We start from the raw sequence: 26,144 nt of genomic DNA on the forward strand, positions 1-26,144 counted from the left end.
CTTGGGCAGGCCTGCTTCCAGGAAGAAACCCTCCCACGGAAGGCTACACGTGTGTGCTCCTCAGCAGCGGGGGTGGGGTGGGGTGGGGTGGGGTTGGGTGGGGTCGGGGGTGCTGCAGCAAGAGGAAGAGGTAGGCCTCGGGGATGGGGTGGAGAAGGGAGAAGTCCTCCACCAGGCTTGGGCACTGGAGGCCAAAGCCAGCAGAGCAAGCAGGCCCTGTCCTCCTCGGTGGCTACCCCATGGGTCGGGACTCACACATACACATACTCTCCAGGACTCAGGAGGTCTTTTCCACCTCCCTGCTCAAGCCAGTGGGCTCCCTGGCCTGGAGCTCCCCTCCTTGGATGAATCCTCTCAGTCCGCAAGCCTCCTGTGTGTGACACAGTCACATGGTCCGGGCAACCGGAGAGCCAGGCACGCCTAGAGGAGGGGCCCGCAGCGGGGGCTCTGCCCCCCTCAGGTCTGGCTGTGCAGGGAGTCGGGGGGTCCCGCTGGCCAGGCTGAGGAGTTTGGGTCAGCGGCACCAATCTCTTACCATAGCCGTGTCCTCCTTTCCTCTAGCCACTCGCTTCCCCACACACACCTCGAGTCAGGGTAGGCTCCCAGCCCCACAGACTGTTCAGACAGCGCCGCTGTCACTTACTTCCTGCCCGGGGACCACACCGCCTCTTCTCACCCTGGGACTCACTTCCTGTTGACTGCCAGCTCCAGAGCATAGAGACCCAGGAGTACCTGCTCTGAGACCCGACCCAGCCCCGGGGTCCCGAGCCACCCTGACTGGAGACCCCTCTCAGGCCTGCCCCGGAGGGACCCCCAATCTGCAAGAGGGTGAGACAGGCCATCCTTCCAGAGGTGGGCGGAGGAGGCGTCAGGGGGCACTCTGCACAGCTCCAGCCTGGGGGGTGTCAGTTCAAGTGGGCTGAAATCGGCCCTGATCTCACCATTCCCCCTCATCCCCCTTCCCCACCAGCCTGAGTCAACTGGAGTTCTGGGCTTAGGGGAGCTGCTGACTCTTACCACTGTCAACTTGAGATCCATCTAACCCATGAAGAACTACCCCCCTCACCCCCAGCTACTAGTGGGCCCTCACTGTCCCTCTCTCTGAGGCATGGAAACTGGGCAGGTCAGATCCACCCAGAAGAAACCATTGAGAGGAAGGAAGGAAGGAGGTCCACGGGGGGAGCTGGATGTTCCATCTCAGGTGAGAAGAGCAGACCTGGAAGCTGCCGGGAGTGGCCACCCCAGCCCGGCCTGTGCCCTCCCGGTTCCGTCTCCTCTGCTTCTACCTCCCCTCAGCCCCCTCCTCTCCTCTGTGGCCACTAGCCGCAGAGGCGGCACGGGATCGCTCTACTGGGTTAGACTGGGCGTTGAGTAGGGCACCTGGCAGCTCTTTAGTATTCATAATGAACTCCTTAATGCCCAAGACCAGGTTACAGTGAGAGCATCCAGTCCACACGTCTAGAGGGAGTCTCGACTTCGTTGCATGTCAAACCTAACTGGTTAAAGATCTGGTTTTGTTTGCTTTTACTCTTTACTACTGCCTTGAGTGGAGGAGACACAACACACTCTGAGACACTCTTTTCTCCTGTGGGAGAAAGGGTAGCAGCAGAAGCACCCCACCCCCGACCCCCAGCCCTTTTCGAAGGGGCCACCAGCAGCTGTAGGTGACAATTTCTCCTTCCTCTGCCTCGTGCCTGCAGAGGCGGGGAGAGGGGGTCAGGCGTGGTGGCAGGAGGGGAATGGGAGCCTCACTTCTCTTCCTTTGGGTGGGTGGGCACAACAGAGTGGAGTAAAGCTAGACTCCATCACCCACGTGCACCTCCCCCCCAACATGCCTCACTCTGGGTCTTCAAACCCGGCCCACCACCTCCTGGGGCCCCCTCAGAGTTTGCTGGCCTTTGTCTTCCTTCCAAGCAAGACCCCTCCATCCCAAGATCACGCCTCCTGCTTCTCTGCTGCCTACCTGCTCCTTGGACCTCTCCTGTGAGCAGCTTATTCCAAGCAGTGAAGGCAGTGGTTCTCAGCTGGGGTGGATTTAGCCCCCCCAGGGGACATTTGGCAATATGTCTGAGACATTTTTGGTCACCACACTGTGGGGGTGGCAGGGGGTGGGGGCAGGCATGGACTGTGGCTTCTGGTGGGTAGGGGCCTGGGATGCTGCTAAATACTCTACACAACAACCCCCAACACGGAAATTATGCAGCCCCAAAGGGGGAGGGAGGGTGCTGTTGTTGAAAAGCCCTGGGCTGAGGACAGGGGCACAGACACAGGGACCTTATCTAAGGACCATTTTTTTTTTAACTTTTTAAAACGTTGCTGTAAAATATATGTAACATAGAATCTACCATTTTAACTATTTTCAAGTGTACAATTCAGTGACATTAAGTACATTCACACTGTCGTACAACCATTACCACCACCCATCTTGAAAACATTTTCATCATCCCAAACTGAAAGTGTGTACCCTTTAAACAAAAATCTCCCCATTTCTCCTCCTAGCCCCTGGCAACCACTATTCTACTTTCTGTCTTCTAAGGAATATTTTAAGTCTGTCTGTCTCTCTCTCTCTCACACACACATACACCTCTGGAAGGCATTTGTGTCAGGCCCTGCTTGCTCTTTAAGGCCCTCAGCCTCACCCCTTTCCCAACCTCTGCCCCCCAAGAGCCCCCGTGGAGGCTGGCGCTGCAGTCCACTCCAGCATTTACTCACATCTCCCAGTCCACCGCACACCACATTTGTTTACAAAGCACTTTCACACCCTATCTCATTAAAGCACTCCTCACATGGTACCTAATTATTTGTTTACTGTGTGTCTCCCTCCTAGGCTGTGAGCTTTGCCTTATTTATCTTTTTATTTCTCTTCCTTCCAACCACTCCACTGACAGCTCCCCAGTATTAAGCAGAGGGCTCGGCATAAAGATGCTTAGACAATTAATAAACGTAATTATCACAGTTATCCCGATGGGTTATGTTGCTCTTACTTTTCCAAAGAAAAAGGCTCCATAGTTTGCCCTCCAGTCACACACCTTCTAAGTGGTAGAGCTTCCAGAATGACCCAGGTACAGGAGAGGCATTCGAAAGCTGGCCTCCCCACCTGGGTTGAGTCTCCGGAAAAGCCAACCTCAAATCCCAAGGGCTGCAAGGAGGAAAAGGAGGCTTTGATGTGCCTGAGCAGGGCCAGGGAAAGGCTGCCGGCTGTTTCCTTGGCAGCAGCCACCACAACGAAAGGCCAGAGGCGAAGCAAGAAGGAACCTTCTGCAGTGAACCTGTTCAGGCCAAAGCCAATTCCCCAGCCCCACCCCCCACGCCCTGCTCCCCTCCCTCTCTGCTGGAAGTCTGGACCAGACCCCAGTACGCCCACCAGGCCTCAGGAGGTGAGGCCTTGTCTTCCAAGGTGGGGAGGAGTGTTGAGGCTCCAGATAGGGAAGTGATTTTTGAGGCTTTTTACAGTTATAATACACACACACACACACACACACACACACACACACAAGATTCACACACACTGGCAAGTTAAGAGGTGATGGAAATAATACATGGGAGATAGGGCCCAGGGCCCAGCTCTCCAGCACAGCCTTGGCATGCAGGCTTACCTGAGCTCAGGTGTGGAGGGGGGAGACCCAGGGACCCTGCCTGTCCCACTGCACGGCCCTGAAAGTTGGAGCCAGGTCCCGGCCTGGCTCTGAGCACCTGACTCACCCTCTCTTCCCATGCCAGGAGCCGCTGCTGAAAAAGGCCTTCACTCCCGGAGGAAGGAGGCCCTGAGGCTAGCAGATGTTGGGCGGCCTCACCTCGCCCTCCCGTCTTCCTGCCCTCCTACCCCCACCCCCAAATGGCCATTGTGCCTTTAAGGCCCTTGGCAGCAGTCAGCTCTGTGCCAGCCAGGAACCCTGGCATCCTGCCAGTTACGTCTTCTTGATTAAAGACACACAGACACACAATCACATGTGCAGACACACAAGGAGTGCACCCATGGCCCAGAGACATCTGCTCACTGGCCATAGGACAGAGCTGTGCTCAGATGCCCCAGAATGATGTCAACAAACACACACCAGCATCCCCCTCCACCCACACCCACTGTTCATCCAGTCCCTCAGCTGCTGCAGGCCCATCGGGTCCCCACCAGGCCCTGGATTTTCCCAACTTGATTCTAATTTCAGGAAACAGCCGAACTGTCCACGTAAGCAGGGCGGCCCTGTCCCCTAAGCGCTGGCACTGGGCCCAGGCTCCCCAGTCTCCTCTGTTCCAGGCCTTCCTGCAGCCCCTTCCCCCAGCCACTGTCTGTTCTGATTGGCCGGAAGTGGCCTTGAGGCATAGAGAGCCAGAGAGGCCCCCCGTGCCCACTCTCGAGAGAGGCTCTACATGCCTCCCTGCCCAGTCTTCCTGGGATGATTGGAGTTGGGCCCCAAGACTTTGGAAGCAGGACCTCGACCCTTCCAATTTCCTTTTAGCCACTGGAGTAGCTAAAAGGGCCACCAGTGGGGTCAAGGGACAGGAGGACCAGAGGCCAAAGAGGGCCAACTCTGGCAAGTCTGATCCCCCAGGCTGCATGCGACTTCTAGGTCCTACCGTTCCTCTCACCACTGAGGCCAGGAGCTGCCTTCCCACCCACCCTCCTCCCCAGAGATCTCTTCAGTGTGTGTGCGTGTGCACGCCCACTTGCAACTGAGGATGGAGGGGAGAACTTCAGGGTGCAGAGGTCACTCAGTTGGGGCCCCTGCTGGTTGTGACACATGGATGTGAGAGCAAGCAAGCACCTGGTGAGCGGTGGCCCACCTGGGGTTCCGCTCTCAGCCAGGGACACCTGTCCACCTGGAAGAGGGCTTGGCTGTGCTCTTTGAAGTCATCCTCAAAGGATTTCAGGGTGAGTTGGAGGCTGCCTTGAAAAAGCCATTATGTGGAGAAGATCCCACGTAGGATTTAAGTCAGCCTCTTTTGAAGTTTTTTCTGTTTTTCAGCCTCTACATTCAGGCCTCGGGTGACAGGTTCGGTGAGAAGGGAACTCACCATGGAAAATGGGGCTTTCTTTTCTCCGCTTCACCTACCTTTCTAAAGTTTCTTTGGGTGTCTCCCCGCCCACCCTCACCCACCCCCGCCGGGCTTTGCTCATCCTGCCCCACCCAATGCCGTGACTTCATAGCTTTAATCACATCCCGACTCAGCCTTTGTCTCTCCAGACTGGAGGGCCATACTCTCTCTTGTCTGTCCTCACCTGGCAGCCCTGCCTTCCCCTGGATCGGTTTAGCTGCCCTTCTCTGGAGCTCTTCCAGCTCCGTTACATCTTTCTTGAGGTGGCAGAACTGAAACGCACAGAATTCTCTAGGTGAGGATGATGAAAGAAGACCGACGTCAACAACCCTGCCCCAAAGCGTTCATGGAAGGTCCCTGCCACTGGGGGAGTGTGGCAGGTGCAGCTCAGGCTCCCCAGAAGCCCACGGGGTCCTAGGAAGCCCTCAGGGCTTGGGACTGGAGGGAATGAATGCCTCTCGCTGGAGGTGGCCTGGGACGTGTGGCTCTGGGGAAGAGGCCAGGGAGGGATGAAAATAAGCAGGGATTTTCGGGAAAGCAAAATGGAGATTCTGAGATTTCACTCAGATGCTTCCCTGGTTAAGACCAGCTATCTAGAGCGGCCTCTGAAAGGGCCCCTGCCAGCCCTTCCAGAAGTCTCTGTCTCTGGCAATAACACTGTCGCCATCCCTGGAGGCCAGCAGCACCTTCACGTCTCCCCCTTGTCTGCAGCCCGGCAGCGCAGGCCCCACCCATCCTGTCCCATCGCGGCTGCCCCCAACCCAGGAGACCCTGCACATGTTTTCTGGCCTCATCACCCTATCTCCCTGCATTCTTGTATCTCAAACTGTCATACTCACAAATGCCAGAATGACCTTCCCAAAACTTGACTCCCATCACTTCACACCCTATGCTGTCTCAAAACTTCTCCAGATAAACACAACGTATTTTCAAGAGGATAAAATGTAAACCCTCAGGCAGCCTGCAAACTACCTCTCCAACCAAGATAGAAGGTGTTTTTAAATGAAACCTCCATCCACTCAGCCCAGCCAGTCTGCTCACAGTCCATCCTCTCCCTGCCACATGGGTCCCCTCTCTGAACATGCTGCTCAGGAGGGTCCCAAGTGGGAAAATCTCTTACTTTCCCCTTCCAGGGATCACCTCCCTTTGAAAGTCCAGCCCCTCCCCACAACATCTCTTTGGCACTTCAGGCGCAGACCTCGGACCAGGCTCTTGGGTACCGGAGGCCTCCATGAGTGCTGATCTGACTGACCAGCTGTGGGAACAGCAGAGACGTCTGCAGGGCACAGTTCCAAGAAAAGTCTCTGCCCTCCTGAGAGGCCTGCCAGCCCTGTTTTCCCCCACCCCTACAAAAGCATGAGGAGACGGGAGTGGGCAGCCGTGTGCCTGATGCAGGCTCACAGGCAGGGACGCCCCCTGAGGGGCTGGGCCCCAGGAATGGGAGACACCCTTTCAGAAAGTTTTATACATAAAAATAAGGGGTGCCAAGTCACTGAGTCAAGGTTCCAGAGGTAAGTGAAGGAGCCCTTCGAACCTGGACACAAAAAGCGCTGTCTTCAGAAGCAAAGGGATCTGTTAGATGGGAAAATGAGCCAGTACTGCAAACTCTCAATAACCGAGTTAAAAGGTTCTCAGCTAGCTTCCCTGGTGGCTCAGACTGTAAAGAATTGACTTGTAATGCAGGAGACCCAGGTTCGATCCCTGGGTTGGAAGATCCCCTGGAGAAGCGAATCCTCTGGCTACCCACTCCACTATTCTTGCCTGGAGAATCCCATGGACAGAGGAGCATGGTGGGCTACAGTCCATGGGGTTGCAAAGAGTCAGACACTACTGAGCAAGTTACATAACAGCTGGCTTTAAGCTGCCATGGGACAGAATCCCAGCTTCACACAGCTTACACCCCCAAATACTTCACTCTGAAGTGGGGCAGTGTGGCCCTTGTGAGCTCACTCACTGGGGCACGGTGTTGGAGGTTCCGCCTCCAAAGAGGAGTGAGTAACACTGGCTTTGGGCCGGTCTGGCTGAGCTCAGTGCCTGCTCCCAGCCCCCTCCTCCCCTCCCCCTCCCTCCCTCTCTGGGTTATTCTTAGCAAGAAGTGACCTCAGAGTGCTCCCACTGAGCAAAAATAACCCTGGAGGAAGTTGATGAGTATAAATCTTCAATGAATAAGTACATCTACCTAGTAAACAGGGCAGGGAGCCCCAAAGGTCCAGTCCCCCACCAGGGTCTGGTGGGCAAGGGCGGATACTGTCCCTCCTAGAGCCCTAGGTGTAACCAACACGAGGGACAAAGTTGGTCGCAGGGCTGTCTGGGCCTGCGATCAGGCAGGAACCAGCTTCAGACACCCTCACTTGTTACTCTCAATGTCCTTGGAGCCGGAGAACAGAAAAGATGCCTCTTGCTCCCAGCCCGACACTCGCACCCACACGCGGGCCTCTGCTCTCCGGCCAGCAGCGACCAGCCCCGCACGGTGCTGTCCCCTCTGCGGGCCATGAGAACTGGCCAGCCAGCAGGCCCTGCACGCAGGTGCCAGCTCCCCTCCGAGGCCCCGCCCAGCCCTGTGGCTGGCTTCCTGTTTCCTGTTGCCGTGGGGGCCGTGAGCATCCTGGCTCCTAGGCCAGTGCCACAGACCAATGCCGCCGCCTGGTTGAAACGGGCCCACCTCTTAGTCCTCAGACTACCCTTCCCCGCTTAGCCACAGGCTCTCAAGTATGTGGGTCAGTCGCCCTGCTCAGTTCTGTTTCCTCTAGATGCTTTTCAGACCAGGTCTACACATGTTTTCAAACAGCCCGGCCTGCGTATATTATCTTAAAGCGAATTTAGGGTACCCAGTCTCCCAGGTGGTGAGACTGGAGTGGCGAGAGAGGATAAGCACCCTGGGCTTTGCAGCTGGGAGGCTGGAGGCCAAGTCTAGGTCGCCCTCTCTGAACCTTGGTCTCTTCCTCTGACTGTGGGGACAGTCACGACAGCAGTCCCCACCTCCCCATACAGGTTTGCTGTCAGCATCAAATGAGGCCCACGGGGGTAGAAGGCCTTCGTAGGGAGTCGAGCGCTGCGCCACTCTCAGCTTTTCTTCAGGGTTGCCAGTCTCAGTGAGCGGGTACCCGGTGCAAGGGGAAGGGGCGGTACACCTCTGAATGGAAGATCTGGTGGAAGCGACATGCTCTCACCACCAGCTTTTCTGTGCGAAAAGCCAGGCTTTGGTTTAGGTATCTTAGATTCCCAATCCATCAGGGAATGATACTTCTGTAAAACAAAATTGTGCCTGTAGATGTGGTGACAGCATCAAGTTGATATAAAGGTTTCTAAACTGATTCTCAGGTTTTGTACAGACCGGGGAACGAACAGCTCTCAGACTGGTGCTTCTCCGTCAGGTGTGCGGACCCAGGTCTGGGATCGCAGGGCTGTTGTCTTAGTTCTTAGTGTTCATTTTAATTCAACAATTGGTTTAAAAGGGAGGGCCGGCGTGGCTCACGATGGCTGCCCTGGGCTTCATTTGCAAGACAGGCTTCGGTGGGCTGTGACACTGGGTGGGCAGAGAGCAGGTAAGGCTGCCAAGAACATCAGAACAAATGTCCCTAGGGTGCTCAGGGAGCAGCAAGCTGACGGGGTTTCTTTGGCAAAAGAGGTGGATGCTGAGCACCCATGCAGAAGCAGGAAAAGTCACGTGGTGAGGAGCCAGACGGAGTGTTCCAGGTCTCATCCCATGAGAAACGGAGCCCCTGGAGATTTTTTCTTTCAATATTTAAGTTTTAGCTGCACGGGGTCTTCATTGCTGCACACAGGCTTTCTCTATTTGTGGCAAACAGGGGCTGCTCTTCACTGTGGCACTCAGGCTTCTCACTGCAGTGGCTTCTGTTGCGGAGCATGGGCTCTAGGTACACGGGCTTCAGTAGTGGCAGCACGCAGGCTTAACTGCTCCACAGCGTGTGGAATCTTCCTGGACCAGGGATCAAGTCCACGTCCCCTGCATTGGCAGGTGGATTCTTAACCACTGGACCACCAGGGAGGTCCCCCTGCAGATTCTTGAACAGCGACGTGCCCCAGGCTGTATTTACTGTAATTACATGTGGTCTCCTCTCGAACACACTAGGTTGAAATAAGTCTTATTCATTTGGCAGGTGCTCAGTTGGTGTAATGTGTTTGTGGCCAAAAAAGAGAGGGCTGGGGAGAAGGCAATGACACCCCACTCCAGTACTCTTGCCTGGAAAATCCCATGGACGGAGGAGCCTGGTAGACTGCAGTCCATGGGGTCGCTAAGAGTCGGGCACGACTGAGCGCACGACTGAGTGACTTCACTTTGACTTTTCACCTTCATGCATTGGAGAAGGAAATGGCAACCCACTCCAGTGTTCTTGCCTGGAGAATCCCAGGAATGGGGGAGCCTAGTGGGCTGCCGTCTATGGGGTTGCACAGAGTCGGACACAACTGAAGCGACTTAGCAGCAGCAGCAGCAGCAGGGGGTGTTTAGAGAGATGCTGCGGGCAGGTGGGGCCTGGTCTGGGTGAGGACACAGCCAGGAGGCTGATGCAGGAGAAAGTGGAAGGTACCCAGAGACAGGTAGGCCTTGGGAGCAAAATCTAAAGACCCTGGGTGGGGAATGGTGAGGACACCACTGGATATACCTGATCCCTTCCTGTCCAGCAGTGGGTGTGCAATGTTGGCACAAATCAAGAGCCCGCCTGCAGCCAGGTTTTCCTCTTGTGCTTCCCAGCACTGCCTGCTCTGTTCCACCTGCCAGGGTTTGAGCCGAGCCCACCACTGCCTGCCTGGTTCCCAGGCTTAGCTGGATGACACACACTCAGCTGCCTTAAAGCACCCTGGTCAATCCGTTCCCAGGGTGACAGTTGCACCAGGTCCCCAGAAACTCAGGCTGCTGTGCTCCTTGGCTGGGGAGGGGAAGAGGCCTGGGCAAGCATCTGCTCTGCAAGAGGCCCAGGAGACCATGGACTGGCGCTGGGCTGCAGCACAGACTTCCCCTATGCGGGCTCCCTTCGGGGTCCATGGGGCTGCTGCCAGGAAAGACCGGCTGGCTGTTCTCTGTGCCCTGAAATGTGCAAGGGTCCCGGTCACAACACTGCCTTGGATCCCCCGCCTCCCCAATCAACATTGCCTCCCCGTGCTCTGTCCCCCTTCCCAGGGCCTCTCTTGGGAGTCCAGGTGGCTTCAGATGTCAGTTAGGACTGGACCACATCAACACTGACCTGCATGGGATGTGCGCACCTCCCATGGAGTTCTGAGAGGCTGATGCCAGGCTCCCATGCGAAAGGCCTTCTAGACCCTGGCCCATTGGCCCCTGTGGGGGCCAGAGGGGCAGGCTTATGACACTGTACATTTGAAGCCCACCTTGCTGTTTGCACAGCATCTGTGGAAGTAGACAGGGCAGGTATGGCTGGCAGCCATATTTTTTCCAACAAGGAAGCAAAAGCTCAAAGAGGTTCAATAACTTGCTAAGGTCACACAGCTGGCGAGGAATAAATCCAGCGCTGCTGCTTCTGTTCCACGTAAGAACAGGACCGACTTTGGCTGACCATTGGCTCTTTGGTGTTTTAACTCATTTAATTTTCCCAGGGGTCTAGGGGGAATGCATTCATATCATCTCTGTTTTTCAGAAGGGGAACCCAAGGTTCAGGCGTTGACTTGTTCCAGGTCACACAGGTGGTCAGTGGTGGAGCTGAGATTTAAACCCAGGTCTGCTGGATTTTAAAGACAGTGCTTTTCCTTCCCTGCTGGGCCCCTTTTCCAGGCCAAGGTGTGTGACCCACTGACCCTTCATCCACTGGGCTGTGCTGCACCCCCTTCTCTCTCTTCATCCAACTCCAGACACATACTTGGCCCTGACTTCCTTGTACCCGCTGATTCAAGGACCTCCTGCACCTCTCCGTCATGTGCCCTCCCTCTGGTTCAGGGACTCACAAAGATGAGTCAGAGGGCTGCCAGTTCCATTTGCTACAGGTGGTGGCTCCCACCCCTAGCACCAGAAAGTAAGGGCGGAGCGTGCTCTGCAGATGACAGGCACATGCATGGCTCAGATATGGAATGACCGATGGGTTCTGACTCCATCGGCACTGTGCCCCCCACTTTCCCCGACAAGCCAGTCTACCTGGGGAGTGGAGTGGAGGGGCACCCAGGAATCTGGAAGTTCAGCCTGGAATCTGCTGCAAGCTGGAAATTCCTTTGAAGTCCCCAGTTTTATCTTTCAACTGCCTGTGCATTTTTCATTCCAGGCCATAAAATATCCATGTTTGCTTGAATATTAAAAGTGTTCAAAATTACTTACCAGTTAAATGACTTAACTTCTGCCCTCTTCCACTCCAAATCTCCGAGCAGCATTGGCAGCGGTGCACTTCAATGCCCCACAGGTTCCCAAACCTCCTGACTCCGAAAACCCCGTCACCTCCAGTAGGTGTAGCCCTCCCTCCCTCATTGCAGCCACTGTTCACCCTACTCTCTGCCCCACGGAAGAAAATCCTGCTCCTCTGAGAACATGTTCTTGAAGGGCTGAGTTACAATTAATGCGGGGCTCCTGGCTCCTCCTTACCTTCTTGCTCCAAGTTTCCCATTCTCAGCTGGAAGGGACGAAAAGAAAGGAACCAGCTGTCGTTGGTGCTGGCAAATAACTACTGTTCTGCCTCTGAGTTTAAGGCATAAGGAAGGCAGGCTCCTGCAGCCCCCAGGCCCTGCCCCACAGAGCACTCCTCATCTTGGGCAATCCAGCAGCCTCGCCCTGGATTCTGAGGCAATGGCACCCAGAAGCTGGAGTCCTCCACTTCAACTAGACTTAAAACAGTGCCCAGCCCTCCTTCTCTCAGACAAAGGGACTCATGAGCCTGCATGTCTTCCCTACTCACTTTGATCAGACTTCCAGACCTTAGTCCCCTTCCTCCAAGTTCTCCAGGTGGGACAGAGGCCCAAGGTGGGTGTCTGGATGGGGAGGGAGGGGCCCATGCTGGCAGGCCAGGGAAAAACAAGCCCTACCCTCTTGCTGGCATTCTAGAAAGAAAGTGGGAGTCAGGGGCCTGCTTCAAGTCCCACAAGATTCATAATGCAAGTCCCCTGGCCTCTGGGGGCATCCAGTTCAATGTAGAAAATAGGAAAGTTGTGGGGGGTGGTTTTGGGGTCCAGAAAATAGGGAATGGAATTGGGCTCTTAACAGCTGGAGGGGTGCACCCCATCCCCCAGTCTTAGTGTGCCAAGGTCCTTGCAGGCCACACATCACGGATGTTTAGAGCCTACACATGTGGGTACGTGTATGTGTGCACACGGGGCTGGGGTGGACGCCACTTCACTCACCAGGGGGTGCTTGCGCTTCCTGCCAGGCCGCCCCACCTTCCGGGCAGTTGTGCTGGGCTCCTGCCGCTCCTCCTTGGCACGAGCCTCCTCCTGCTCCTCTCCCTCCTGTGGGCACAGACACAGCCTGTAAAGCCGGAGCTGGACCCCCAGAGCCCTCCCCAGAGTCCCACTCACAGGGCAGCCACGCTCCCAGGGCGGTGTCACGCCGGCACCCTGGTAGGGATGGTCTTCACCCGCCGCCTGCCTGGCAGAGCTGAGCCACTCCCGCGGGCCGATTTCAGTATATCCTCGGGGGGACCTGTGGGCCGCCCCGCTGCCCCGGCAGAACACAGCTCTCCCTCGGGTGGACACGTTTTCTGAACCACAGACTCATCACACAGGCTCTGACAAAAAAGTTGTTTCTGGACATGAGTTTATTTATATGGGAAAAAAAAAAATCTAACACAAGTACAAAAATGAAATTAGCTCTATAGAGTGAATCACCTTTATTGAAGAGAATCCCCTGAAGAGACACATGAAGCTGAGCGTCTATTGGAAGTGCACGAGGCCCTTGGAAGCAGGCTTGTCGCAGCCGCTCTACACACACCTGCCCTGAAGCACCTGCCACAGTGCGCTGTCACCCCACGGGAGTGTCTCAGGGACTGGGTCTTGGTTCATTGTGATGCCCCTCTTTCTGTGACTGGGTTGGACCAGAACCTTGGTTTTGTTACCACCCTTCACCTGTGCCAGGGCCAGGCCCTGCAGGGCTTGTCTCGTGGGGCAGACACATAAACCTAGAAAGTCCTCCTGCCTCACTGCTCTAGCCTGGCCACAAACCACCCACAAGTCGCTTCTGACTCAGCGGCTCCAGCATGACTAATCACGAGCACAAACCGTGTTGGGGCAGGAGAGAGAAAGGGACCCCAACCCAGCAGGGGGCCCACCAGCTGCCCTTCATGCCCGTGTGATGATATCAGCAGCTTTGGGTGGCATCACGGTCCTCCCAGGGGAGGGCGCTGGCCCAGAACCATGCTGGGGCCACAGAGAAGGGGAGGCACACAGATTCCCAGGGGATTTCATCGAGGTGGCTCTCAATGTCCCACTCAACTTTCATTTTTTGTGATTTCAAAATAGCTTGTGGTTTGCCACATTAATTTTCAGGTGATGGTGAGACATGCGGACGAAAACCTACTGTGACCAGTCGTAGACCTTAGACTTGTGGGAAGAGCAACCCTGGCCCCTCTTTCCATCTATCCATTCAAGGCCCATCTGGGACAGACCCAACCAGGAAGGAGATTTGGGGGCATCACAGTTGAGGTTCTGGGAGTTCTCGGAAGACATGCAAAGAGATGATGACAGAGACGCCAGGCCTTGGCACCAAGGGGAAAGCTATGGTCGAGCTGGAAGACATGGAGAGAGTGTTTAGAGGAGCAGAAAGTGGACACCAGTGTACTGTGGGTACAAGAAAAAAAGGGAGCTACCAACTCAAGAGGCAAAAATTGACAGATGCAGAGAAGTCGAGGGCAGCGCGATTTGGTTAGGGATGGGCATGGCCAGCCTTTGGAGAAGCTGTGCCGAATGACACAGCAGTGAGGACTGAGAGCCCCGAGAGGGGCCGATGAGACAGTTTGCGGAGCCCAGCTGAGGGAAGTCTGGATAAGAAGCCAAGGACAGGGAGCACGGTGCTGGCTGTGGACAGGAGGGGAGGGTGCAGGGCAGCGAGAAAAGGCTACCTCGGGACCAGAGGCCCTTGCAAGGCTCTGTTCAGGAAAAACTGGCAGAGACTGTGAGGGCAGAAAGGCTGAGGTGGGACACAGCCAGGTGCAGGAGAGGCCTCTAGGAGGGGCCTAGGGTGAGTGGGCCAGACCTGCTGGTTCTGAGCAATCTTCCAAGACCCCACAGACACCTCCGTTTAAGAAACAATCACCTATATGTGTGGATACTTGCTGTAAACAGGTGAATTAATGCACATGCCTTATCTAATTGCTGGCTTTTTTCAAAGCTGAATAACAACAAAATACGTGTTTCAGTTTCCAACAAATTTGTTGGTTGTTTTAAAAATCAGACTTGAGAGTACCATTCTATAGATTGTCTTTCTGAATAGAAAACAACATGCCATTCTAGCAGTTGCCAATGGTAAATTTGTTTTTAGCACCAGTCAACTGCTTTTAAATCAGTGTGAGTATGCAGGGGTGGGGGAAAGATACAAGCATATGCACCTTACAGGGAAAGTTGTGAGCAAATGTACGAACTTTAATGACTTTAAATGTTAATGCTGATAGTTTACTGGCAACATTCATCGAGGCATCAAAAATGGCAGAGAAAAATCAGGACAAAAAATTGCTGTTTGGGAAAAAACTTAATTTTTGATGTTTAGTCTCCCATTTCTTAAAAAAAAAAAAAAAAAAAAAAACCACCTGAAATTTCCTCCATTGGCCTGACAGCAGTAAAAGTTGTCCATTAATCTTCCTTTAGGCCAATAAGAGAATGGTCTCACACGATAAAACAGGAGCCAGAAATAAGGACTGAAGGGGAAACGGAAGCACAGTTAATAACTGTGCTGTACGTTTATGTCAAAAACTGAATATCCCATCATCCTACTTCATGTACAGTTGAGTTCTAAGATTTGTAAAGTTTTTATACATACTTTCATTGAATTAACATTTGATTAAATGGGGGAAAAAAAAATAGAAACAATCACCTGGATCACACAGAGAGCAAGGATTCCCAGCGCAACTTAATGTTTGTGAAGGTTGCAACTGAATCTAACCAAGTATGGTGAATTTAATCTGAGATGGTGCTTTCGGTCAGACTCCACAGTGGCTAAAATGGCACTGTCTTGACTGCGCTGACCAGGTAACTCAGCATTCACAGAGCGGTCGATCATAGAAAGCCAGAGCTTAGAGCAAACCTAAATTGCTATGTGCCTGGCTTGTCTGTGTGCTGCTTTCAGGACCATTCTCTCTGAACCTCAGTTGCTTCATCCATAAAGTGGGGGCATAAAGGTGTCTGGTGCCCATTCTGCCTGCTTCTCGGGTTTTTAAGAAGACAGATGAATAAAATGGTTTATCCCCTTGTTGAATTCCCAGAGCCTAGAACAGACGCAGCCCTTGGTGGGTTTTCCACGTGCCTCTCAGATGAGAGGAATAACATCTTCCCTGGAAAAGAGAGGGCCCACCAAGCCCCTGGACTTGCCTACAGAACACAGGCCAGACCTAGCTGAGCCTCTGACTGTCCTTGTGTCGGGGCTGACGGGCCTGGAAGGCACAGGCAGCAGCTGGGATGGGGTACTTGAGGTGAGCTGGGATCGTTCTGGGCAGCCAAAGGGTCTGGAAGGACTCCCACCACCCAGAAATTCTGGCCTCTGAACTGTTTCTTTAACACACTGCATTTCTTACAGGAGGATTCATCTGATTTTCTAACTTTTGCTCTGAATTAATCAGAGGCATGAAAGCCGGTCAGAGGTTCAGAACAGCACTCAGGAACCAGTCACCAGGCCGCCTGCACAGACTGAAAACAAAGACACCTGACTTTTAAGGACCACCAGGCCCACCCCCACATCAGCATATGGAGAAAGCCTCTGGGGGCCCCTGATAGGCAACCCCCTGCCATCTGGAGACTTGCTGTCATTCCTCACCTTAAGCCACGCACTCTCAGCCCGATGCACGGAGGCGCTCAGTGCATCTTCCCTTGTTGAATTTTATTCAACTCAACACCCCCAAGCGAAGAAGGCAATGGCACCCCACTCCAGTACTCTTGCCTGGAGAATCCCATGGACAGAGGAGCCTGGTAGACTGCGGTCCATGGGGTCGCGAAGAGTCGGACACAACTGAGCGACTTCCCTTTCACTTTTCACTTTCATGCACTGGAGAAGGAAATGGCAACCCACTCCAGTGTTCTTGCTTGGAGAATCCCAGGGACGGGGGAGCCTGGTGGGCTTCCATCTATGGGGTCACACAGAGTCGGACACGACTGAAGTGACTTAGCAACACCCCCAAGAGGAAGGGGTGGAGGACCCTGACACCAGACCATCTGTCCAGTCCTGGTGTGTTGAGAACAGGGAGTCCCTGGGGCCTTGTCCTGAGCCCGTCCCTGGGGCCCAAGTAGGCCTTTGCTGCCCAGTCCAACACTCAGGCCTCAGGTACCCTGGGGTGTGCTCAGGAAGCCAAGTGGCCATGAGACTTGGCAGGAGTTGCAGCCAGGTCTGAGTGACTCTGGCCCATACCCTTTCCATCCGGCCCCGCACAGAGCTTTGTGAAAAGCGCGCTATTTTCAGTCGTGTCATTCTTCCGTGATGTAGCGACATAGCAGGGCAGAGGGAGGCGGTGATACCTTCTGCTCCGGGCCTGCCCACGTTCACACCCATGAGGGAGAGGGGATAATACGCTGAGCAGGGTGAGCAGATGGCTTGGGGCCGTGCCCCTCAAGGAGGCGTATCAAGTGGTTCATTCCCGCATCTGTCAGGGGGCCTGTTTCATTCAGTATCCCTGCTGATGGGTTGAGCGAAGGAATGTAAAATATGCTTATCAAATCTGCAAGTAGCATTGAGTTAGGAGGCGTCACTAATACTCTGAAAGGGAAGAATCTGATCCACAATGACTTGGAGCAGCTGGAAAACAGTAACAAATTGAGCAGAACAAGCTTTGAGCCCAGGTTGGTTTCCTCATCTGTCAAGTGAAGGGACTGGATTAGTCAATCCTTCCAGTGGGAATGGGCAGAAATTCTAAGGAGGTGGGCTTTTTGGGGAGTGGGCAGGGGAGGGGCAGGCTAGACTTTCTGCTCTGCTCTTTCCTCACTAGGCCCTTCCAGCTAGTTGACCTCTCCAGCCTAGCGTTCCGCCACCTACAAAATGGGGATACTAATACCTCCTTCGCAGCAATGGTAGAACAATTAACTGAGGTAATATATGGAAAGCTGACATGTGTGAGGCACTCAAGAATTGCTAACTTCCTTTGCTCCGCACGTATGGACCAGAACTATTCCCAGAAGTGTCTCCTCCCCACCCCCATGCAAATCCCAGCTCAAGGCCTGCATATGCAGCCATCACTCACTGCTCAGACAAACCCCAACATCTGGCTGGTACCCGCCGCAGTGCGATCCTTAGGAACACTGGGGCTCCATGATCTTTCCAAAATGCAAAACTGATTATGTCACTCCACAGAGCTTAAGCCCTTGCGGAGGGGGCTCGCAGGGCTCAGCGGAATCAGCCCAAGCTCCTTAGCCTGGTAAAGACAGAACCTAGGATTCTGGCTGGCAGCTCCGGCCATTGCAAAACCACCACACCAGGTGCAAATGTGGGCTGCTTCCTCCCTGGGACTTTGACACAGACCCTGGCTTCTGCCACGATTACCTTCCTCTCAGGTTGACCAGCAAACCCTAATTTTTCCAACCTCACCTCCTAGATTCCCTTCCTTCCCCCCCAGGCCCCTCCTCCCATCCCTCTACTAGACTGAGTCTCTGGGTTCTTCCTCTCACAGTGTACCCATTCTCCAATGCTGCAACTGACTGCTGGCTCTCCTCCTGGCCAGCCCATGAGCCCCTCCAAGGAAGGAACTCTCTTATTCACCTTGGCCTCTGTCCCCAGTGCCTCCATTCCTTGCACCTGGCACAGGGCAGGGACTCAAAATACTTGATGAGTAACTCTCACATAGTAGATGCTCAATAAACAAGTCCACAGAGAGAGAGAGAGAGAGAGAGAGAGAAACGCACATGTGCAAATCCACAAACCTGCACCAGTACAACCAAGCAGGAGGCTCAAGGGCTGCTTGATCATTAAAATTGTATATCAGGCAAGAGGGTGACTAAAATGTACCTTCTTGTCTTAAACATGATCCTGTCACTTCAATTTATATAACCCTTTACAGGTTTCAAAGCCCCTTCGCATTTGGAGGTCTGTTAGATGAGGCAGTTATCATCAGGCTCTCTCAACTTCTGAGGCTAGGATTTGACCTACATTTTAACACAGCTCACTGGATGGATTATTTTAAGCCACATACAACTTCTCATTCTGAGGAGCTGGGCCATGATGATAATAATCTCTCGCATTTGTATAGTACGTGGTAATTAACAAAGCATTTTCACATACGTTATTTCATTTTATTCTTATGCCTTACAGAAAGTAGAGCTGGTTCTTTTTTTTTTTTTTTCCATTACGCAGGCGGGAAATCTGAAGCTCAGAGTGGTTCTTTCAGAGATCAGAGAGCCAGCAAGGGAGGCCTTAAGAACCAAAATTTAAATCTTTTCATTCCCAGCCCCTGGATCTTTCCACAGCAACATGCCACGATACCCCCCTCTGCTGTGTGCCCCTGGCACGTGTACATATGTGTGACATGAGCAGGCAGGAAAGCCAAGGTAAAGGTATGTGCTGGCATTCACACATACACACATCCACACACACTTATCTCAGGGGACCCCTCCTGCTAAGAGAGAGCACATCCCACGAGGCCCTCGCCCAGAGATAGCCAGCCAGACACACGTGCTCCTTTTGGAACGCACACCGGATGCTACCAACCCGGCATCCACTGAGCAGATGTCTTAAGTTGGTGTTTGAGTTGAGGGAATGAACTTGCCGGATCTAGCCAGCCACTTGCCCGGGCCCCCCTGGGACAAGAAGCATGTACCAGCCTTTGCCAGCTGGCTGGCCGGCCTCCCAAGACCTGTCTGTGATTGTGGAATTCAGTGAAACGAATTGGCTTCTCTGGCAGGCAGAGTCCGTTCTGGGCACCTGAGGCCCCAGCCTGCAGAGCTACGGGAACAGGACCCCCACCCCCACCCCCGGGCCACCCCACACACGCTCATGCACACACACACGCCCGGCAGGCCCAGGCCAGGCCACGGAGAGGTGGCCTCAGGGCGAGCTTCAGGAGGCCGGACGGGAGGGCAGAGACAGCGGACACTACTGTGGGTGCTCACACTTCCACACAGTCCTCCTGGGCCCCCTCCTCCCTGCTCTCAGTCACCTCCCAGAGCTCAGCAGTCCTCTGTTCCAACTATCCAACCATATTCAATAAGCATTCACCGACTGCTCGGTGGGCTTCGTGTAATAACTATTGATGAAGGTCTTCCACGGCTCCCAAAAGGATCCGGTTCTGGGCGGGCAGCGGCCGTGTCCTGTGCGCCCCTCCCACCCTCAGAGCTCCTGGGCACTTGCACACCATGGCTTCTCCCAGGTCCTTCACACCCCGTGCGCCATGCTGGGGCCTCACTGCCTTCCAGAAGAGAAGCTCCTCCAATATACACCCAGCCCACTGCAGCCCGGCCATGCCCACCCTTGCAGTCCTAGGGCTGCCATGAGGCCAGGCCTGTGGATGAGCTCAGAAACATTTATTGTGCACCTACTGTGTACTGGATATAAAGATAAGCAAATAGGGAACTCAGTTCAGAGCGGGAGACACCACCTAAACACACAAGGGCCTGCACTGTGCTGAAGGCTGGATGGAGCACAACCACTCGGCTAGCTGCCACCCCTGCGGCCCCCAAGCGCCTCTGCCCTCACCCCTTCAGCAGCCCACCCAGGTTCTGCACAGCCCACCATCTCATCCCTGCCCCACCAGCCACCCTCACTTCGTGGACAGAAAGAATCCAGGTAAAACCACTCTGCCGCCATGTGACCTTTACCAAATTTCTCAGCCTCTCTCAGCCTCAACTTCTCACCTGTAAAAATGGGGATAATGACAGTGGGCACCTCCAGCTACCGTGAGGATTAAGGGAGGAAATTGCCAGGCACAGGTAATTCCTCTAGATTCTGCCTTTCCATGCTGTGCATGTGCTAAGTGGGGTGATTATAAGTGAGAGCCCTCGTTGCTCTGTGGCCCTCCGTAAGGGCAGCTGCAGGCCAGGTCCAGTCCTTGTGCCCAGCCCAGGTGCCAGAAAGGAAGGGCATCACCCCACTTTACACTCTCCCTGGGACACCCTCTCCTGCTCAGCTCCCTGCCGGCCCTCTTCGCTCCACAGAACTGAGCTCGGCTTCCCCACCCATGGCCCCTCATGGAGCCTCCAAAGATAGCAGAGCCGCTGCCATTGGATTTGCGTTCATCCCGCAACTTCCCTCGGTTTTGCTTCTGCTCAGTGGGTGACAGAAGGGGCCAGGGGCGCTCAGGGTGCTTAAACCCACACCACTCACAGCCTCATCTGTACCATCCCCATTCTTCTCCCAGGCCCTCAGTCCTCAGGGCTACAGTAGATCTTGGGCACCAAAGTGCAGATAGGGCAGTAGGCAGACAGACAGGCAAATGGGGAGAAAGGTAAGAAGGTAGATAGACAGCTAGTTAACTATACAAGATAAATGATAAAAGACTCAATCTGTGCCAGGGCCCTGTGTTAACCACTCACACACACTGTCTCCTGGAAACCTCACATTTCAATGCTCAGCAGTCATGCAGGTGAGTCCACATTGAAACACAGGCCTGTCTCCAGAGTCCAGCTGATCCCTGCTCAAGACTGAACTGACTGTAAACTTAAATGCGACAAGTTGTAGCAGCTAACTTCGAGAAGTTGAGAGAGCCTGAACCCTACAATGGAGGTCCTGGTCAGCTCTGGGGCAGCTGGGGGCAGGGAGGGCACTATTTACATCATTCCATGCCTGAGCATCTAATCAACTCCACTGAGCTAAAAATGGACATTTTTTATTATCCGTGGACTGTTATTATTTGCTGTGTTCCTGAAGAGATAAGGGTATTTCTGCCTTTTCTGAAACTGTTTAAATGTGTAAGAGGGAAGGCTATTTCGGCTACCCCTATGGTGACAATTATAAAGCAAAGAGCCGGCCCTGAGTGACCATGTGCAATTTAAGTGCACGAAAGGGAAGGCATGCCTGGGGGCGAGCACCAGACCTGTGGACCAGCAAGAACAGCTGAGCCTGGAGTCAGGGGAACCCCACCCAAGGATGCGCTTGAAGCTCACAAGCCAGAGCTCAGGAAGTCAGTGCTTGCCAGGCCTCTGGGTTGGACTTAGGTGAGGAGGGAGAAGCCCCCTTCATGGCGCTGGCCATATGTGTGTATATATACACATGTATGTAAACACACACATACACGCATACACAGGCACACCTGCTGTGCTCCCCAGCACAAACACATATCTCCCCACCACCACCACTGGCGCTTCTCCTAGCCAGCAGGAGAGGGCAAACTGTCCAACGAGGAGCCTCCCTCCTCCGAGGGCAGGCATGGCTTACCCATCCTTGTATCTTCCTATCCCCTTCCCTTTGCTAGATCCTCCAGGGAGGTCTATTCAGTTCACCCAACAGACTCGCGGAGCCCTACTATGTGCCAGGTACTGGGAAAAAAACCTAAGTTTGAAGAGAAAGAAAAGAGGGAAGGCGGAAGAGAAAGAAGCAACATGTATACAGCAGTGTCTTTACACAGAAGAGCATGTATTGGGTGCATATGTGTGTGTGTGTGTCTGCATGGACACGTGCGCACATGTACCCAGTCGTGCATACTAGCCTGCACACGTGAGCTCCTGCTAGGGGTGAGTACCCCCAACATCCACCCCAGGGCAAGAGCACGGCTACGCAGAGAAAAGTGTTCTCTGACCATCCCAACTTTTAGTCTAAATAAACATTCTTTAACTTGCAGCAGAAGAAACGTGGCTAGGACCACGGAATATCACAGCAGGGAGGCAACATCCACTCTGTTCCCCCTTCACATGGGTCGCAGCCTGAAAGGCTCAGAAGCCTGGGTTATAATCCCAGCACCACCATTTGCTAGCTCTGTGGCCTTAGACAAGTGACCTGACCTCTCTGAGCATCAGTTTAGTCTTTAATAAGACAGTGTTGGAAATAACAGAGCCTATCTTGGGGAATAGTTGTAAGAAGGCAAGCGCAGAGCTTAAGAGAGCACCTGGCAGACAGTCAGCACTCAATGCATCTGTTAGGTTTCTGAGGCCAGAGGAGAAGGGGAGCAGGAAGATGAGGGGCCCAGCTTGGGGCCTGGACTCCTCGTGAGACACTGATTCACATTTGAGGATCCGAGGAGGCCCTTCCAGCCCCGAGGCTTGGAACACTCTTGGTCCCCTGCCCTGTTTCTCTGCCCTACCTTTCCCCTCCAAGCGGGACCTAGAACCCCATCTCCATGATTCCCTCTGAGCCAGGACCCAGGTTCCTGGCCTTCCTGCAGTTCACCTCCCCCTCCCTTCTCTGTGGCCACATTTACCCAGCTGACCCTTCCTGGCCAGAGTCCCAGAGCTCAGCACCCCTTCCAAGCCTGCCTCCTCCCAGTCTCCCCAAGCAGCCCCGTCCCTGCCCAGCACACGGATGGTAAGGTGAGGGAGGCTGCAGGGAGAAGGGATGCTGGGCAGGAGCCAGAAGGACACCAAATAACGCAGACCTCTCTGCTCTCTCAGCCTACCGCCCCCAGCGCTGCACCCTGACTGCTTGATCCGGGCTCTGGGATTGCTCTCCAGTGAAGGAGTCTCATCCACTCTCATTTTCCTCTCTGTCCTATCCATAAGGTATTTTCTGAGCATCTGCTCTGAGCTAGTCAGGCCTTGAGGATCCACCCCAATGACAGTATTGGGGTCCTGCCCTCCAGGGGCAGTGGCAGGGCTGGATATGATCCACACCAGTACTTCTCAAGTCCCCTAGAGGGCTGGTTAAAACAAGGATCTCTGGGTTCTCCCCAGAGCTTCTGATTCAGCAGGTCTGGGGTGGGGCCTCAATATCTGCATATCTAACGCTTCCAGGTATTGCTGGTATTGCTGGTTTATAGACCACAGTTTGAGAACTGCTGATTCTCTCTGTAATTCAAGGCGGACTGAAGCCAGGGCTTTGATCAGAAAGGAGGAGAGAAGCTTAGGGAAAGGGCACACCAGGCAGAGGAAGCAGCATAAACAAAGGCCTGGTAGCTCCAGGAAGCACTGGAGTGAAAGGTGCAGGGAGGCGTGGCCGGTGCGGAGGGCGGGGGAGGTGGGAAGGGCACGTGGGGCCGGGCGGCGAAGGGGCCAGTGGGCAGCCACACCCCTGCCCTCTGGCTCACCAAACCGCTCCTTTGTGCCAGGCGCCCCTGGAAACTCTGCCAGGTTCCTTGGGCTCTGGCCCAAACCCATCTTCCCCTCTGCAGCCACGCGGCACCCCTGCCCCAGGCCTGGCTTTCACGGGCTGCCGTGAGTGGCTGTCAGCATCTCTGCCCGCCCTCCCAGGGCGGCTCTTGGAGCCAGGAGAGCCAGCCTTGAGGTGCCAGGGAGATGTGCCAGGTGAGCCAGCATGCACACCGGGGAGGAGCGCCCGCCATGCCCCAGCCCCTGTCTATCAGCTCCTTCTATCAGCACCAGGAGCTTGGGCCTGTGTGTGTGTTTGTTGCCTCTTGAACCAGAGCAGTTACTATGGGTAGATAATAATAGCAATCGTAATCCCTCATAATTGGACCAGACTTTGCTGTTTGCAGGGCACTCCATGCCTGTGACCTCATCTGACTTCCACTACCACCCTATAAAACAGGCATAGTAAGAGTTACTATCCCCATTTTACAGCTGAGCAAATGCAAGCCCAGAGGGCCTGAAAGTCCCATCTCCAGGAAATGACATCTGCAGGCCTGGGGCCCAGGACTTGGGACTCTCTGGCCAGTGCTTTTTCTCTGTCCTGAACTGTCATGATAGCGAGCCCATCTGCTGCTCTCCCTGGGGGCTCTGCTGCCCGGGGAAGCCCTGGCCAGTAACGGGAGGAATGTGGCCTGTCTGCCCCGTCTCATTCATCTGTCGGAGGCAGCTGACCACCGACTGCAGGTGCATGGACACAGAGCAGTGTCAGCACCAGCCAGGACACCGGGCGAGGGGAGGGGGTCAGGGTCAATGGAGGAGCAAAGCCAAGCCCAAGGAGGGAAGGGAATTAGTCATGGCCACAGCTGCGGATCAAGAGCACAGGTGGCCGCAGGTGGCCTTGGCTCTTTGACGGCAGGGTGTGGGTCTGCTATGGTCTGAGTCCTGGGTGGGAGGAGCCCAGAAAGCCCATGGGATCAGAAAGAAAGGAACTGACCTGCAGCCCCTAGGCGCCCCAGCAGGTGGGCCGCAGCATGTATTTTGTCCCCAGCTTGGAGGCATACACGGCCCCTCATCCTAAGGCACTCTACTGGATTCTGGGCTGGGAAGGCAGGTTTCTGGGCTTCATGCATGCACATGTGTGTGTGTGTGTCCATACCAGGACCCACACAGGTGGGGCAGAAGACCGGGCTCTCATCCGGACTTACCACTGATTAGCTGGGCCCAGCTTCCTCGTCTACAAACCAGGACCATCTGTCCTTGCCCCATTTGTTTCAAGGGCTGTCCTCAAGGACCAAATGGATGGAAATTAGCCAGAAAACAGAAACTGGCTCTAAGAATGAGCAAGCCTCAGAAGGAGCCAAGCACACACGGTGGGAAGAGTAGGCAGGGAGCAGGTCTCGGACCTGCAGCCGATCGCGGTCCCCAGAGCTGCCGCTCCTCAGAGGGCTCAGGGGCCCCATGCCTGGTGTCAGGTGTCCCCCTGGTTCCAGAAAGACCAACTGTGCCCCATGAGCACACCCTGCTACTCCCAGCTACCACCTAGCACCACCACCCCTCACTCCCGCTTAGGAAGAGGAGAGCAGGCAGAGGACACTGCGGGGACCAGCCCGGGCCTGCCAGCTGGGACGCCCCAGGAAGGCCGTGGCTGGCACGGCTTCCCTGCCAGGGTGGAGGCGGGGCCTGCCATCCCTGGGGATTCTAGTGGCTCTGCCGACAGGTGGACATGGCTTGGTGAGGTCCTCAGCTAGCCAGTCAGGACCCAGCCGGGACTCCCACTAGTCTGCAGGGATCTCTTCTAACTGGCTTGGGCCCATTCTAGAGTTCAGCAGAAGGGCGAACAGGTCACTCCTCTTGGGGCCCTAAAAACAAGGATGTCACTGGCTCTAGGGCCAGAAGTGACGCCTACTCAGAGCCAGGGTGGGGTGGGGGCGGGAAACCAGTGTCTCCACCGTGGCTGGTGCCACCCTGAGCTCACCGCACCCCATGCCCCGCAGTGAGCCGGCTGTGTGAGGCAGGGGGAGTCCTCACCAGGCCTCCCATCTACAGAGCTCCTTGAACTTGTCTTTGGCCTCCCCAAAGCTACTAACCCCTCGGGCAAACAGAGGCCACTAAACCAGGTAAAATGACTAAGGACACACAGCTAATTAAGAGGCCAATTCAAAAAGGAAGCCAGGTTTGGGGCCCCTGCCAGCCCAACCCCTAACAATTACACAGACCTGGGGTCTGAAGTTCAGCTCAAACACCGTGGAGGGGTGGGGGTGGGGGCTTAGAGACCAGCTCCTGGAGCCTGACCTCCAGTATTTAACCTCTTCATGCCTCAGTTTGCTTATCACGAAAGGAGACTCCTTCCTCCCTACAGCCCCATATGGAGATGAGCAATGCGGTCCAGCGCCCAGCACTAACCCCCATCCCCGTACAGCCAGCCGCTCACCTTGCGCTCCTCCTCCCGCTCCAGAGCGGAGCCGCTGGTGTCCCCGGGGCCGCTGGCGGGCATCGCGGGCAGCTGGGCGGTGGGAGGCAGGCTGGGGCTGCACGGGGCTGGGGGGCTGCTGGGCTTTGGGGAAGGAATTATCGTGGTCTTGGTAAGCAAGAGTTACAACTTAGACATAGATCCAGGTGCGGAGCGGAAACCCTGGGGAACCGCGGCCTCAGGCTGCCGGTGGGGTTGGGCTTCCAGTGACTCCACCTGTGGAAGAAGAAAAGAGAAGAGGGGTCAGCAGGGCAGGCACTCCCCCCAACCCAGGCCCTCCCACCTGACCCCTAGTCCCTCCCGGAGCCAGCCCCTCAGCTTCAGGGCACCCCCCACCCCCCAGCCTGTGAGGCCTGCCCCTCCAACCTGACTCTTTTTCACGGGGCCTGGCTGGACC

General features: G+C 54.9%; 1 protein-coding gene across 1 annotated transcript in view; it reads right to left on the reverse strand.

Annotated features, from left to right (window-relative positions):
* Window positions 1–25,809, reverse strand: part of DNMT3A (DNA methyltransferase 3 alpha) — a 77,648-nt gene extending 51,839 nt beyond the window's left edge. Inside the window, exons 1-2 of the mRNA XM_068971520.1 lie at window positions 25,709–25,809; window positions 12,325–12,429 (exon numbers count right to left, since the gene is read on the reverse strand). Coding sequence (XP_068827621.1) covers window positions 12,325–12,429; window positions 25,709–25,771 — 168 coding nt within the window. The 5' untranslated portion in view covers window positions 25,772–25,809. The remainder of the gene's footprint in view (window positions 1–12,324; window positions 12,430–25,708) is intronic.
* Window positions 25,810–26,144: the final 335 nt, after the last annotated feature.

This window comes from Capricornis sumatraensis, chromosome 1, assembly GCF_032405125.1.
Source record: "Capricornis sumatraensis isolate serow.1 chromosome 1, serow.2, whole genome shotgun sequence".
Lineage (NCBI taxonomy): Eukaryota > Metazoa > Chordata > Mammalia > Artiodactyla > Bovidae > Capricornis > Capricornis sumatraensis.